Source organism: Dromiciops gliroides, chromosome 1 (genome assembly GCF_019393635.1).
Source record: "Dromiciops gliroides isolate mDroGli1 chromosome 1, mDroGli1.pri, whole genome shotgun sequence".
In the NCBI taxonomy this organism is placed as follows: domain Eukaryota; kingdom Metazoa; phylum Chordata; class Mammalia; order Microbiotheria; family Microbiotheriidae; genus Dromiciops; species Dromiciops gliroides.
The window spans coordinates 521,595,397-521,612,244 of NC_057861.1; the positions used below are offsets into that span (position 1 = coordinate 521,595,397).

Below are 16,848 nucleotides of genomic sequence, written 5' to 3' on the forward strand. Positions count from 1 at the left end.
ACAGAACCTTGGGGGACACTCATACTTAATGGAAGTGATATGGATGAAGATTTGGCATAAGAACCTGAGAAATGGTCAGACATGGACAAAGAGAAGGGTCGATGAAAGAATATGCACAAGAGGAGAACATTGTGTCAATGCTGCAAAAAGCTCAAGAATGGAGATGGAATCAAGATAGCAAAGTAGCAGCAAGAAATACAGTCTATCTCCCTCACCAAAACTCTTCAAAAAAGACCTAGAAAATTTATCAGATAGAATTTTTGTTCAGAAAATCCAAAAACAAAGTCCTGGTAAGTCATTTTTCCAGCCCAGAGTGGCTTAGAGAGACAGGGAGGTCTGTGGACATTGGGAACAGAGTCTAGCCAGCATTACAGAGCCCAGGGAGTAAAAGATACCATTGTGCATCAAAATAAGAGATCCCAAGGGATCCTTGAACTAGCAGAGTAGCAGTTACTAGTGGGCCCAAGCTGAGTAAGAAATAACTTTATAAGCAAACAGTAAATGTGTGGCTCTGATCTCAGAAGCAGAGCAGGGGTCTCACTTCTAGTCACCAGCTCAGTCTGTAGTGGAATAACTAGAGAAGGAGTCCCAGGCCAAAGGGGAGCCTACAGTTCATTTGTTCTGAACCTACAGTCTCTGAGTGGGCTAATAATAGTGGTTGAGTCCACAAATACTCTACTGAAATTCCTAACCAGGGGCAGACCCAAACCTGACTGAAGAATGTACAGAGTTCAGACCAGGAGAGTGCGGTGAGTGGGATTTTTCCCAGCCTAATGTGTGAAAGTAGCAGAAAGAAGTGTAAGAGTACAGATGCTCAAGATAGACATTTTCCTCCAAAAGTATTCAGGGTCCATCTGTAATAAAGTTCAAAGTCAAGAAAAAGCTTAGAAGAATGAGCTTTTATCTTTTTGTGGTGGCAAGGAATTAGAAATTGAGGGGATGCCCATCAACTGGGGAATGGCTGAACAAGTTGTGGTATATCAATGTAATAGAATATTGTGCTGTAAGAAAGGATGAGCAGGCAAAATTCAGAGAAACCTGGAAGGACATACATGAACTGATGCTGAGTGAGTGAAATGAGTAGAAAAAGAATATTGTACATAGTATCAACAACATTGTGTGTTGATCAATTGTGACAGACTTACTTGACTCTTCTCAGCAATACAATGGTCTAAGATAGTTCCAAAGGACTCATAATGGAAAATGCTCTCCAAATCCAGAAAAAAAGAACTGTGGCATCTAGATGCAGATTGAACCATACTATTTCTATTTTTTTTCTTTTGAGTTTTTTTCCCTTTTGCTCTAATTCTTCTTTCACAGCATGACTAATATAGTAATATGTTTAATGTAATTGTACCTATATCAGATTGCTTACTGTCTTGGGGAGGGAGGGAGAAAAATTTGAAACTAGAAATCTTATAAATACAAATGTTGAAAACTATCTCTATATGTAACTAGAAAATAATAAAATATTTTTATGATTTAAAAAAATTTTATTAAAGAAAAAAGACTATTAAAAAAAAAAGAATGAGCTTTAAAAAAAAAAAAGAATCCACCATAAAGAGCTATTTTGGTGACAGAGAAAGCTCAAGACAACAAATCCAGAAGATGATAATGACCCCAAACATCTACATGCTTCTTCAAAGAAAAATGCAGTTTGGACACAATTCCAATTAGAATTCCTGAAAAAAAAATTTTTTTTTTAAAGCACATTTTTAAAAGTTAAAAATTATTTAAAAAACAAAATAAAAGTGACAGAGGAAAAAAATGGGAGGGAGAATGAGAGCTTTGGAAGAAAGATTTGGAAAGGGAATTAACAGCTTGGAACAAAATGTAAAAAAACCTTACCCAAGAAAATAACTCTGTAAACATTAAACTAACTAAAAAAGAAACTAATGAATCCAGCAAAACATCAAGAAATATTAAAACAAAGTCAAAAGGCTGAAATAATAGGGAAAAAAAACCCCAAAATGTGAAGTATATCATAGCAAAAACTGACCTAGAAAACAGACCTAGGAGAAATAATAATCATTGGACTACTTGAAAACAATGACCAAGAAAAAAAAAAGAGCCTAGAATCAAATTTTCTAGAAATCATAAAAGAAAACTGTCCAGATCTTTTAAGACAGAGGGCAAAGTAAAAATAGAAAGAATTCATTTGTCCCTTCTTAAAAGAAATGCCAAAATGAAAATTTCCAGGCCAAATACAGGTCAGAGGGGCAGCTAGGTGCGCAGTGGATAAAGCACTGGCCCTGGATTTAGGAGTACCTGAGTTCAAATCCGATCTCAGACACTTAACACTTACTAGCTGTGTGGACCCTGGGGCAAGTCACTTAATCCCCTTTGCCCTGCAAAAAAAAAAAAAAAAAGATCACCAAAATACAGGTCAGAGGTCAAAGAAAAAAATACTGAAAGAAGTCAGAAATAAAGAATTTAAGTGAAAAGGATCTACAGTCTGTATTATATACAATTTAGCAGCCACCACTATAAAGGAGCTGAGAGTTTAGAGTACAGTATTCCAGAGGGCAAAAGATTTAGTCTTGCAAGCAAGAATATCATATCCAGTAAAATTAAATACAACCTTACAAGAGGAAAAAATGGATCTTTCATGAAATAGAAGACTTTGAAGAACTCTGGATGAAAAGACAAGAGCCAAGTTAAAAATCTGTCACAAGCTACATCAATACAAGAGAAACAATAAACAAGTAGACATGGGTGAGCAACCATAAAGGACTAAACAAGGTTAAAATGTTTACATTCTTATAGGAGGGTCCTGCAGAACTCTCTATCAGCACCAGAAGTTTTAAAGGGAATCTAATTGGACAGAAGACCTGGGAATAATTCTATTATGTTTAGATGACTGTAAAGTAAGAATGGAAAGGATAGGAAAGAGTAATGCACTGAGAGAGGCAGGAAGGGAGATAAGAATGGGAAAAATTATCTTACATAAATGGACTATACGAGGAGGAGGTGCATACAATCTTCACTGTATGTGAGGCAATGACACTTGAACCTCACTTCTGTCTCAACTGATCAAAAGAAGGAATAATACACACATATACAGAACTATATTTCACCCCAAAGGGAAACAAAATGGAAAAAGGTTAAGGTAAGGGTAGGGGACTAAGAGGGAGGGTGCAATCAGAGGCAAAATAAACTCAAGACAGGTGGAAAAGAAAAAGAAGGAAACCTAAGCAAATAGTATGGAAGGAAATACACAATAGCATCATAACTGAATATGAATGGGATGAACTCGCCCATAAAATGAAAGATAGCTGAATGGATTAGAAATCAGAATCCAATATTTTGTTTTACAAGAAATACACTCAAAACAGAAAGATATATAGAGAGTTAAAATAAGAGGCTGCCTTTTTATTTCTGCTGAAACATAACAGTTTCTGTTTCAGCCCTTTCTTTTCATTATGAATTCAAATCTAGCCTCAGACATTTATTAGCTGTGTGACCCTGGGCAAATCATTTAACATTGTTTGCTTTAGTTCCTCATCTGTAAAACAAGCTGGAGAAGGAAATGGAAAACTTCAAATGAGGTCACAAAGAGTTGGCCACAACTGAAAAATGACTGAACAACAAAAACCAACTACCATTTTCCATAAGCATGAGGGAGGGAAGGAGGGAAGGAAGGAAAGAGAAGAGGGGAAGAAGGGGGAAATTGTTAGAAAATTCACAGAAATCTTAAAGTATAAATGAGATGTTCTGAGCTGTGCTTCCTCTTAACCATAGTTAAGTCTTGAAAGAAAAGGATCCTAAAATATCCCAAAAGGCATAAATGGGAAAGAAATGCTGGTAGTTTGGCCTGAATAAAGTTCAGAAAGGGGATTAGTATAATTAAAGGCTTGAAAGGTAGGTAGAACTCAGATTATGAAGAACCTTAAATGCCAGACTGAGAAATTTTTACTGAATCTTATCTTCAGTTACTGAAGGGTTTTGAGTAGAGGAGACACGGTCACCTCTATGTCTTAGGAACATTATTAAGTTGGTTTAGATGTGTGATGGATGGATTAGAGAGGGGAAGGGACTCGAAACAGGGTGCCTAGTTAAGGTAAAAGTAGTCCTGACAAGAAGTGATAAGGGTTTTAAATGTTAAGGGTGATGGCAGTGTGATTGGAGAAAAAGAGGAAAGATGTAGAGAAATGTTTCATAGGGTAGAACTGACATGACTTGACAACTCATTGGCAACAGAGAAGGAAGAGTCTAGGAAGATTGGGAGGATAATAGTGCCCTCAACAGAAATTGTAAATTTGGAGGAATACTGTTACAAGAAGAAAATAACATGCTGAGTTTGAGATGTTTATGTGAAAATCCACAAATAAAATATATCAGCAAGCATGTGAAGAAGTATTAGTTTCAGAGAGAAATCAGCACGAGATTATATAGTGTTGAGTTAGAAAATCAAGGCAAACTGAGATATAATAGTCTGAGCAGTAACCAATAAACTTGGTATATGGCCTCTCAATAACCAAAGACCCCAATGTGGGGCTCACCAGCCATCATATAGTTTTGGGAAGTACAGAGCTGGGTAGGCAAGGAAGATAATGTGATTGGTTACAAGATAAAAGGCATCACAGGAATGGGGATAACATGAAGGGTTCCATCAAAGAAAGTGGACTAATAACCATCCCCTCTATAACAATTAAGGAATGTTAATTGTTTTATGGGAACCATCTAAATCATAAAATCTTTGCAAAGGGACCCAAATTACCAGACTTTCTGTCTCCATGGAAGAGATAAAAACTCCTAATTTCATAAAGACAAGCAAGGACAGACAATATGTCTTTGAAGGATGGTAGTAAGTTGACCTGTGGAGCTTAAAGATAACTTTAACTCAGAAGGAAAGCCAAATTCCTGATCTCAACTCAAGAATATAGAAAGGCTTTAAGCAGGTGTAGACTCAATTATAAAAATCCATACAGCATAAAATCAATTACATTGTAGAATCAACACAGTAGAAACTAAAGGTAATATTAATTTTGATCTTCTCAATAGATTTGGGAGTCATCTGCATAAAGATACTTGAACCCATAAATAGTTTAAAAATCTCCAAGACAACGTGTTTAGAGAGAACCCAGGGCAGAGTCCAGGGGAATACTTATGCTAAGAGGACAAGAAACAAAGCTATAGCGTTCAAGAAAGATAAGAACTGAGAAAGGTCATTAGACTGAGCAGTTAGGAAACTGCTAGTAACCTTTAAAGAGAGCTGTACAGGTCAAGCAGTTGGTTCAGAGGTCAGATTGCAAGGAACTGAGGAAATGAATATGGATTCTATCTAGGATTTTAGCAACAAAATACACAGCTAGAGCCTGAGAAAATGCCAGGAACAAGTAACATTTTTTGTTTTTAAGAATGGGTTAGAGGGGCAGCTAGGTGACACAGTGGATAAAGCACCAGCCATGGATTCAGGAAGACCTGAGTTCAAATCTGACCTCAGACACTTGACACTTACTAGCTGTGTGACTCTGGAGAAGTCACTTAACCCTCATTGCCCCGCCCCCCTCAATAATTTTTAAAAAATAAAAAGAATGGGTTAGAACTGGGGGAGTGGGTATTGATTTTAGGCCAGAGGCCTGGGTATCCCCAAACTGGTCTGAGCTCACACATAATATAAGCTCAGTTGTCATATCTCAAGAGTATGGGGAGATGAGGCACCCCCAAAAGAAATCCTACATGTATACTGTCAAACCAAGTGTCTCTTCATATCTCTTAAAAAGTACAAGCTAGAATTATTTTATCCTAATTAAGGCCAGTCAGAAAAGGAATAGTGGAGATCTAGTATCAAAGTCACAAAAGACTGAGAATTAATATTTAAGGCCTGCCTCTGATACATTTGGGCAGTCTAGTTCCTAGGCAAATCCCTTAATCTCTCAGTACTTTAGGCAACTCTCTAAGTCTATAAATTGCAGAGAAGGTGCTGATCATCACTGATAGAGGGAGTTTCCTCATCCTGGACTCTCTATACCAAAACTTATTTCTATGGTTAGAAAATGGTAGGGAAATAGATATACTTCAATACACAGAATAAAAGTAACTATAAAATGAAATTCTACTCAGATGAATTTGTTAGGAATATGGCATTTGTACAAACTGTAAGACCAGATAGTTCTGACTAACTGATTCCTCAGAGGGAGCTATGTTGCCCAAGTCCGCCATTTCCCATTCTTGTTATGAGGCACATATAGATTAAAAAAGACCAGAGAATTCACATTCCTTGCTCATAAGATTTAATTGGAAAGGACCTTGGAGGTCAGATAGTCCAACCCTTTTATTTTAGACATGAGAAAAATAAGGCACAAATGACTTGCTCAAGTTCACACAACAGTAAGTAGCAGAGGCCCAGGACTTGAATAGGGTCTCTCACTTCAATTTTGTGGTTTCCATTATATTATGCTGCTTTTCCCCAAGTTTTGAATGTATTTTCCATACATTAGGTTCTAAGGCCAACCACAAAAGAGTAATGTAATGCTCCTGGATAAAATAAGCTTCACAGACTGATATAAGAACCCGTCGTTTACTTTTAACATGTAATTTCTGTTCAGACCTTTGACTGGCAAGCTCTTGGCAAGAATATTTCTTCCATAAGTGTACACTGCAGCACTTGTTCTGAAACTTCATGTCTAGGGGAGAGACTCCTCCTGCTTCCAAGGCTGGCTTGTTATCTACCAGGCCACACTATTTCTAGTAACATCGTTAGGATGAGAAAATGCATTCTGGGTTCTAAATAGCCAACTCAAACACCAACAGAAGGCATTTGTGCAATGGGTACCAACTGTGTATACCACAAATTTCATTTTCATTAAGGTTGGAAATGCTTTCTTTCCAAGTTGAATTTAAATATTCAAAGCTTTTGATATCAAACTGTCACCACTAAAAATATAGTAAATTCTATGAATCAGAAGAGATAATATGAAATATTATTCACTAAATAGCAATCTCAGATGAATACTATATTAATAATTACCAGTCCAATATAAATTTCAACCAAATAGCAATAGTTTTTGTCATACTTTCCCTTCACTTACTTATTTAAAACATTTAAAAAGTATTCTTTTAAATTTTCTACCATAAAGTAGGTTGTTTTGAAAAATCACAGCCATAACAGTTCAAAAATCCAATTAATTCATTTCAAGAAGCAGCATAATTTTTTGTAAAAAATACTGCAGGGGGCAGCTAGATGGTGCAGTGGATAGAGCACCGGCCCTGGAGTCAGGAGTACCTGAGTTCAAATCCGGCCTCAGACACTTAACACTTACTAGCTGTGTGACCCTGGGCAAGTCACTTAACCCCAATTGCCTCACTAAAAAAAAAAAAAATACTGCAGAAGGTACTCAGAATGTGCCTTAGTGCTAAAGTATTACTGACAAACACTCCACAACCACAAACATGTCACCACGTTAATCTCAACAAAACTGGCTAAAAACAAAAACATTTACCATCTCTCCTTTGGGAAATTTTTTACAATTTCTTTAATGATTGGTTGGTAGCAGGCATCTCTTTCAGCTTTCCCAGTTTCACTCCAATCTCTCACAAATTGTTTCAATGTAGATTTTAGCTTATCCATGTCAAATGTGGATGCTGGCATAATCTTTCCCGTCCCCTGTTTAAAATATCAGTGAATAAAACAGTTTAAAGTAATTTTGAATAAATTTCAACAGGCATGCCAAAAAACAACTGGGAGAGCTTAAGTTACAGGTGGCACAGTGGATAAAGCTCGTGCTTCTCATTCCTATGACCAATGTTTAATGCAGCCTGAGATCCTAAGTGAAATGAGTTTGGTGGTCTCAACTCAGCCCTCAACAGATTAAGGTCCTTAATCAAAAAACTACCATAGAATTGGGCAGTCATCTTTACTCAGTAGAGGACCAAATTTGAGCTACAATATGACCTAACAAGAGGAAAGATCCTACAGGTGAGAGTAGTGTTCATTTGATGGAGAAGCTCACAGTAGAGTAGCCTACCAGTACCTATCTTGTGAATACAAAAAGAGGTCTTCAGTTTCCAACACTGTCAGTCCCTTAAACTTCATAAGAGTAAATATCTTTTAAAAGCATAGTATATCAATGGATACATTATATTAGTAAAAAAAAAAGTGCTTGGGGTTCTTAAATATTAATTTAAAGTATTAATAACAAAATAACTAAACTGTCTAAACTGAGAAATGACTAATGTTATAGCAGGGTAATAGCAATCAAGTGAAGAGGCCATCTAAAATGTGAATGATGAAATTAGTAATAAAAATCAAGGTTTAAAAAGCTGGATACCCCCCATTAGAGTTAGTGTCAACTATGTGACTGAGCATATTAGGAAAAGCTGGTTGCTTTTCGGGAAAATGATTTATATACATATATGTATATATACACACAAACAAATACACATATATTGATCGAAATGATTAATATGCATATACACACACCCACACCCACATATGTGTGTGTGTGTATATACACACACATACATTACTAACTCTGGTTTCATTATCTGAAGGTAACTTTATGTTATAAATGACCACAATAAGATGTATGATTAGTATGAAATCAAGAAAGGGAGAGAGGAGCATTCATAGGTCATCAAATACTCAGAATTTAAGAAGTGGAGGAATTTTTGCATTTAAAATAATATAGTTTGGCTTTACATACATCTTCTCCATACTCTTTATTTTCAAACATATGTATGCAGTCATTCACAATGGTTTGTAGTATATCTTGATTATGATCAATGCATTTCCGAATCTTGTCCAAGTGAAGAAGAAACTGAGGAAGCAGACTCTGTTGGTTAGCTGGAAGTGATCTGAATTGCCTTTCTGTTCGATTCACTCTTTCATGCATGCTTGTTCTAGAAAGTACAAAAAAAGTTAGTGGCACAAGAATTCACCCTAAAGGGTAATTTCATTTTCTTTTACATAGCTGTTCAATTGTATTCTTAGAAACTGTTCAGTCATGCCACAATACTGTTCAGTTGAAGCCATTTCAATTTTCAAATATTTTAAAGACCATGTTGTAGATGATTACTTTTGGTTGTAACTTTTAGTTCATTAAACATTTTCTAAGCTCTGAATGTTTCTGTTCACAAAAGTCAAACAAAAAGTAGTCTGGAATCTTTTGGAACACTAACCATTTTTAAAACATTGGAGGAGAAGAAAAAAGGAGAGGATTCAAAAACAAAAATCACAGAGAATTGCAATGTTACAGACTTAATCATCTTAATCTATATAAAATATTTAGGCAAAGTAGTTAAATGTTTCAAAATTTTCTACCAGCTCATTCTGCAGAGGACTGCCTTTTCACCAATATTTCATTAATGATAATCTCTTACATTTGTGTTGCACTTAATTGTTTACAAAATACTTATATTCATTATCTCATTTGCTCTAAAGTTAGATGGTACAAGGATTGTTATTCCCTATTTTGGAAACAGGGAAATCACTACACTTCTCTGGGTCTGTTTCCACAGGGCCATACAAGTTTTGACCTCAAGCCTCCAGATCCCCAAATCCAAGGCTCTTTTTATACCATACCAAAGTATTCTCTGTTAAGTACAATATTTAATGTTACATCATTAATGGTCACATGAAATACTTCAATGAATACCACAGTTAAAATGATCTAGTAACTGAAGTTAAGTCTTTTTTTTGGGGGGGGGGGGGGCTGGGCCAATGAGGGTTAAGTGACTTGCCAAGGGTCACACAGCTAGTGTCAAGTGTCTGAGGTCAGATTTGAACTCAGGTCCTCCTGAATCCAGGGGCAGTGCTTTACCACTGCGCCATCTAGCTGACCCCTGAAGTTAAATCTTATGAGAAATTCCTGTTATTTTTTTTGTTTTGATTTTTTTTTGTGCTGGGCAATGAGGGTTAAGTGACTTGCCCAGGGTCACACAGCTAGTGTCATGTGTCTGAGGCCGGATTTAACTCGGGTCCTCCTGAATCCAGAGCCAGTGCTTATTCATTGCGCCACCTAGCTGCCCCCAATTCCTGTTATTTTTGATAGAACAAATGTGCACTCCAAGCTTCCTGAAAACTATTTCCTAAAACTGACTTTTATAATCAACTCAAAAAATCAGGGAAAAAAAGGAAATAAAAGTGATGGTTGGGCAACTATTGTCATTCTACATATGAACCAAATGAGGCTCTCAGAAGCTATGTGACTGGCCTGAGGTCACATAGCTGAATAAATGATAACTGGTACCCATAGGTCTTCTGATTCCAAATGAGCTTTTTATACTATCTCAGTTATAAAGAACTTTAGCTGAAGCTCTTGCCAAAAATCTGACAACAACCTGGCTCGATCAGGGAGGCAGTTAAAAACCATCTGGAGTCCAGGCAATTGCAAAAAATTTCAATTTCCTCCCTATTCAATCAGGCCTTTTTTATCCTAACCCCTTAAGACCCTCTCCTCTCTCAATCTACTCAAGCAATAATAACCTTTTCTACATATAGATGTAATATTTTTAGTTATTTATATAGACTCAAGTACTTACTTTTTCTATGACCAATAACGCAATTTAAAAAACTTTAAACAAGTTTTAAGCAATTAGAAAATTTACCAAGGAAAAAAATTAATGATGCATAATCTTTATTATCAAGAACTGAGATAGTTTCCTCCCATTACTTACTACTGTGGTGTAATGGGACAAGTGCTTGATTTAAATTCAGAGGATCAGGATTTGAATCTTCACTCTGCAACTCAATACCTGTGCTTACTATCTGGGGAAGTCACAACCTTTTAAGGATTCAGTTCCCTCATCTGTAAAATTGCAAGGGTTGGAATTAGATGACCTCTGAGGTCTCTTCTAGCTCTAAATCACAGGATGCTATAATTAGTGGTTCTGCTGACAGGCATAATTATGGAGCAGAAAAATTTGAAAGCCAGGGAGTTGGGAGCCAGGACACCTGGGTTCAATATTCCTGGGTATATTATCAACTAGCTAAGTGATCTTAGACAAGTCAATATCTCTGGCCCCTGAGTTTTCTCTTATGTAAAATGGCAGTCTGGAAAATCTCCAAATCTAAATTCAGTTCTCAAATCCTATCTAGAGGTAATCAACCAGAAGGACAATTTCCTTAAGGGTTCTTAAAACACAGAATTCTGTCTGCCTGTCTGTCTGAATTTCCTGTTACTGTAGGTATCTAAGACTCCACTGTTAGCTATATGTGGAAGATTACTAAGGAGGAGATGAAATGATTATTCAGATATGGGCTAGACTTGACCTCTAAGGTTCCTTCCAGCTCTAAGATCATGTGATGCTCCTTGGCAGGTAAAAAGACATTTAAAAAAAAAAAGGTGATGCTTTAATACTAAATGCTAGATTATTATTTTAAAAACAATTGCTATAGCGATATGCAAAACTTTTCAACTTCAGTAATTTATTTAGCATGATTTATTTGCAGAACCCAAAACTTCAGGATTTGGGGAAAAGAAAAAGAATAATCAAAGTACATTTCTTGCCCATGGAAATTAAATTAAAAAATGACCACACATTGTAAGAAAACCAAGAAAAAGTACTATATTTGTTAAAGACAAATAGACTACAAAGAGGGAAAAACAAGTATATAAAGAAGCGTTTGGGGGAGGGAGATCTATTTGCTACTCTGTCTTTATGGACAGGGTGATGCTTCTTTCGTAGTTAGGTAAGTGTGACAGTGACAATAATGCAAATGACACCCTAAGAAAAATTAATTAAAATTTCTCCCCTCCCATCCTTGAACATTTTTTGTGGGGAGAGGAGGAAGGATAGAGGGAGAAATTTTCAACAGGGACAGAACAATTTATTCAAAATATATTGAAGAGAAATTATGTTAGAGGACTGATCTGAAGGAACAACTAGAAAGCAACACTATCTCCAAGTCACAGGGCTGTTAGGTCTAGTCAGTCATTTGATAAGCATAACTGTAATTCATTACTAGAACTAACTGTAAGAATGTCGCAAATCAGTGAAATAAACTATCTGCTCTAAAGTAATACAACTCCATAGCTCTTCTATGGAGTATTTGGGGGGGGGGAGACAGGGCAATGAGGGTTAAGTGACTTGCCCAGGGTAACACAGCTAGTAAGTGTCAAGTGTCTGAGGCCATATTTGAACTCAGGTCCTCCTGAATCCAGGGCTAGTGCTTTATCCACTGCCGCACCTAGCTGGTTTTGGGGTTTTTTTTGGATATAGAGCACTTTTAGCTTTTTATAGGAAAGTTCCTAACTCATCTATGAAAAGAGGATAAAGGAGGTAAATATTATCTAATTAGGTCAAAGGCAAGGGGGCTAGATTAAATTATATCTAATATCTCTGATCAAGGTGAGAACTGTCTTGTGTGGGGAAGATGAGGCAAATTTATTGCCGCTAATTCTTCCCCTAAAAATACTAGGAGCCTTCTGTCTGAACAATGTCATACAGAGTTTATAGTTCCGATTTCTGGGCCTCATTTGGTTGTTGACATTTGTGATACCTAAAAATATTTTTCCATTCCAATAACAGTGTCTAACTTGGTATTCTGCAACATGCTGCAAAGGAAGGAGTGCTGCTTTATTTTCAGATGCAGTACCAGAGTAGAGAGAGTGCCAGATTTGAGTTAAAATACTGACTGAGACACTTATGAGGTGTTGTTCATGGAGAAATTACCTTATCTCTTGGAGTCTCAGTTTCCTTATTTGTAAAGTGGGGATAATAATGCCTGTAGTACCTAACTTTATAGAACCATCTGTCAGCTATGTCATTTGAAAACAAGGTAAGAAAAAGCATAATATAAGGGGGCCAATCCCAAGATAAAGGACTAGAACATTTTAAGATTACCCTCCCCCCCCCCATTATGGACTTTTTATAATACTAGTTAAATCATGCCTCCATGGTAGTAACGATTTATTTTACCGTAACATGGAAACCTCTAACACTTGTATCATTGTCCTTTTTTGTTGCTGTTCAGTCATGTCCGACTTTTCATGATCCTATTTGGTGTTTTCTTGGGAGATACCGTAGTGGTTTGCCATTTCCTTCTCCAGCTCATTTTACAGATGAGGAAACTGAGGCAAACAGGGTGAAGTGATTTGCCCATGGTCTGAGTCCAGATTTGATCTGAGGAAGATGAGTCCTCCTGCCTCCAAGCCCAGCACTCTATCCCCTTGCCACCTTAAACATCATCATTTCTGTATTTATGAGGAGCTGTATTAGTCCCCTTCTAGTTCTAAATCTACAATCCTATGATACTATTTGACATCTACAGAATCTTTATCTTTTCTGAAGAAACCACTCAGTTTTCTATCCATATTATCTTTTGTATTTTCCCTAATTCTAATCCAATTCATTTATCTTAAATGGGGGTTTCAGTAACAAATTTGTTCTTTGTGCATATAGGGGTAGATTAACAATATACACACATCCATCCTAAAACTATTAAGCATTACAGATGGATCCCAAATGAAGACCGAAGAATGGGAGTACCGATGGGAAAGATGGAAGATCACATCTTACTTATTTAATTTGGTTCCAGTTTTTCTTAGGAACAGTAGCAGATTTTTAAAGGCCTTGGCTTTAGTAAATTTCTACTAACTATGCATCAGTTCAGTTTAAGTTTTCAAATGATTCCTCACACATCTTCAACACACCAACAAATGTAGCAACACTCAACATTTCACCAGTTTGCATTCCTACAGGGTGCATATTTCAAAGTTCAATCAATTTGTAAGGGCTAATGTAGTTAACCACAAGTTTAAAAAAACCCCAAAACAATGGCAAAAGCAGTGCCTGAGACTTAATGCCACCGGTAGGAAAACATTAAGTCTCTCTATATTAAACAACAAAACAAAAAAAGTTTATGAACAGCCTTGCATAAAAACAAGCAAATGTTTTTGCTAAGAGAGCAAGTACCTATCATATGTATTGGCTTTATGAACTATCAGAAAACTGAAAAAAAAAAAGAAAGAAACCACAACCCTCCAAAATCAGGCTTTTAAAAATATTTAGCTTGAATTTAATAAAGTGCTAGGGATAGAAAAGGTTTTTAAAAGTCTCAGCCCTTGACACAAGTGCTATGCAAAGTAGACGGTGATTAGCACCGCCATACTTTTATATTTCAAGAGTAGCTCGGTGCCGGCACATAGTTATGACTTAATTAAATATTTGTGGACTGACCAACTGACAGATGGGTGTTAAGAAGAGATTCAAAGTCTAATGAGAAAATGTGAGGAGGTAGGATTACTTTAGGTGGGAGAGGGACGCTTAACGCGGGAGATAACAATCCAGTGCCTCCCCTCGGATATTAGCTCCAATTTACCTAGTACTTATCTCGCGAGTAAAAAGTTCTTTGCCCCAAATCTTCCCCATTAGAACGTCAGTTCCCTGCGGGCAGGGGCTGGATTTGCCTTTCTAGGCATTCTCAGCACATTTCCTGGGACATTAGTAGGCGCTTAATAAACGCTTGTTGCTTCTAGACTTGACCAAAAGACAGACTTCCATGATTAAAGGAGAGGCAGAGACCTTGGTTACACCCGACGGGAGTGCGACCTGATTCAACAAACATTTATCCAGCATCTCTAACGTGCAAAGGCGCTAGCTCATCACCCTGGGAAGTTTGAAGCCAACTTCAAACAGGAGGGGACTGTGCCCGGTGACTGACTGGGAGCGGGGGGAGGGATGCCTGGGAGCGGAGCGGATACCTGCGGGACGGCGGACAGAAGTGGGCATTGTTGCGTGCCTGGCTGAGGCCCGCCGGCCCGAGGGAGCGCAGGGGACCGGAGAGGGGGGGGGGGAAGGTGTGAGTGGGGAGGACGAGCCCTTTACCCGTAGTAGCGGAAGGCGTTGATGATCTTCCAGAAGTGCTCCCGCTCCAGCCGCTCCTCCTCCTCTTCGGCACTGTGCGCCACCGCCGCTGCCCCGGCCGCCGGCCCCCGGCGCCCGGCCGAGAACAGCACCTCCACATCCTCGCTCTCCCCTCTTCCCCCCACGCCACTGCTGCCATCGCCTCCGCCCTCAGGCGGCTGAGTGGCGGGAGGCGGAGGGCGGCGCCGCCGGTGCATCGCCGGCCTGGCCCGCTCCTCCCGCGGAGACTGAGACGCCGGCGGAGGCTGAGCCTTCTGCGAGACGGCGCACGCGGCTGACATCCCCTCCCTGCTCCCGCCCCCCGCCCCTTTCTCCCGCTCCTCCCCCGCCCTCCGCCCCTCCCCCGCGCGGGCCCTCGCCGCTGCTGTGGCGATTCCCTCTGGCCGTCGCGGAGGCGCGCGTGGGACGGTGGGGCGGTCTGCCGGGCTCGAGCTCGCCCCGCGAGCCGCCCGTTTCTTTAGTGCCCCAGGGTCCCCTCCCCCGCCCCCACTCCCACCCCCTTCCCCTTCTATGGAACTCGGCGTCCGCAACGCCGCGCCAACGTCACGGCGACAGCTGCACGCGGGCTGGGAGGGACTGAAGGAGCGAGGGAGGAGGGAGCATCGTGCGGTGGGCGGGGCCTGAGGGGGGAGGGGAGCGGAGACAGCGTGGGAGACTCCGGGCCTGGGAAGGTGCCTGGGCAGTGTCGGCTCTGGTGGTAGAGGTGGCTTCTGTTTATAAAATTGTAAAGGGATTCAATATTTCTCAACTAACCCAACCCCTCCTTTTATAGATGGGCAAACTGAGGCCGGGAGGGGGAGACCGGGGAAGAGGGGGTGGGGAAGATGACATTACCAAGGTCACTCACCGAGTGAGCCTGCCAGCGTGGAACCCCGCGCCTTCTCTCTCAGGCATCGATTAAGTGCCTACTGTGTGGCAGCCATTGTGCTAAGCCACGGGGATGCAAAGAAAAATAAAAAGAAGAGGAAAAAAAAAAAGACAGCTCCTGACCTCGAGAAGCTCACGGTGCGTGGGGGTGGGGGAACACGACGGACATACAATTTATGTGTGAACGAGATAAAGCAGGATACATGGGAAATACTCACGGCATTGATTGCGAGGATTGGGAAAGGTTTCCTGAAGGAGGTAGAGACTCCTTCAAGGCTAAGACTTGAGGGAGGCCAGGAGGTGGGGGATGAAGAGGGAGAAGGGTTCCAGGTTTTGGGCCAGGGCCATTGCAGAGACTCTGAGTCGGGACTGCCTTGGGCTAGGAGATGATTGTCATGGGATAGAAGACTAAGTGGAGAGGAGGGAGTCTAAAGTGTAAGAAGTCTGGAAACATATAAGAGAGGGCTCTAGATTGTGAAGGGTTTTAAAAGACAGGCAGTTTTTAAAAAATGATCTTAGACCTAAGAGAGCTGGATTTGGAATAAAAAAAAAACCTAAATTCCAATCCTGCCTCAGACACTTACTGGCTGTGTGACCCTGGGCAAGTCACTGTAGCTGAGTTTCCTCACAAAGTGAAGTTTTCCTTCACAAGGGTTTAATGAGAATCCAAAGAGATAATGCATGTAAAACACTTTGCAAACCTTCAAGTGCTATATAAATGTCAGCTGTTTATTTTTAACACACGCAGAGGCTGTAAGAAACTGCCTTACATGTGGTTGATGCTCTAATAAGGTTAATAATAATGAGGACAAAGTGTCTATGTCTCAGGAACAAACACCAAATACCTTGGAACATAATGTGCTATCATAGGTCCCCTGAAGACCTAAAGTTTATACTAATTTAAGATTTTAAAACATCAAATTAAAAGGTTTTTTAAATTAGCTTCATATTCCACAAGATTTTCTGGAAGACTTATTTTTAAAAAATTATTTCCCAGATTCTCAGACTAGCAAAGAATCTCAATGTCTAAACCATACAAGGCACTTTTACCTTGCCAAGATTTCCTATGTAAGCACTAGGGCCCAGGTTTCGTGTCTCCTGGATGATCACGGCCAAATTATTTACAGTGTCTATGTTCCTTGGAAACAAGCACCAAGGACCCTGCAACCT

General features: G+C 39.3%; 1 protein-coding gene across 1 annotated transcript in view; it reads right to left on the reverse strand.

Moving 5' to 3' along the window:
• CARNMT1 (carnosine N-methyltransferase 1) overlaps positions 1-15,092 on the reverse strand; it is a 43,035-nt gene extending 27,943 nt beyond the window's left edge. The window contains exons 1-3 of the mRNA XM_043978155.1: positions 14,773-15,092; positions 8,649-8,844; positions 7,446-7,609 (exon numbers count right to left, since the gene is read on the reverse strand). Coding sequence (XP_043834090.1) covers positions 7,446-7,609; positions 8,649-8,844; positions 14,773-15,092 — 680 coding nt within the window. The remainder of the gene's footprint in view (positions 1-7,445; positions 7,610-8,648; positions 8,845-14,772) is intronic.
• Positions 15,093-16,848: the final 1,756 nt, after the last annotated feature.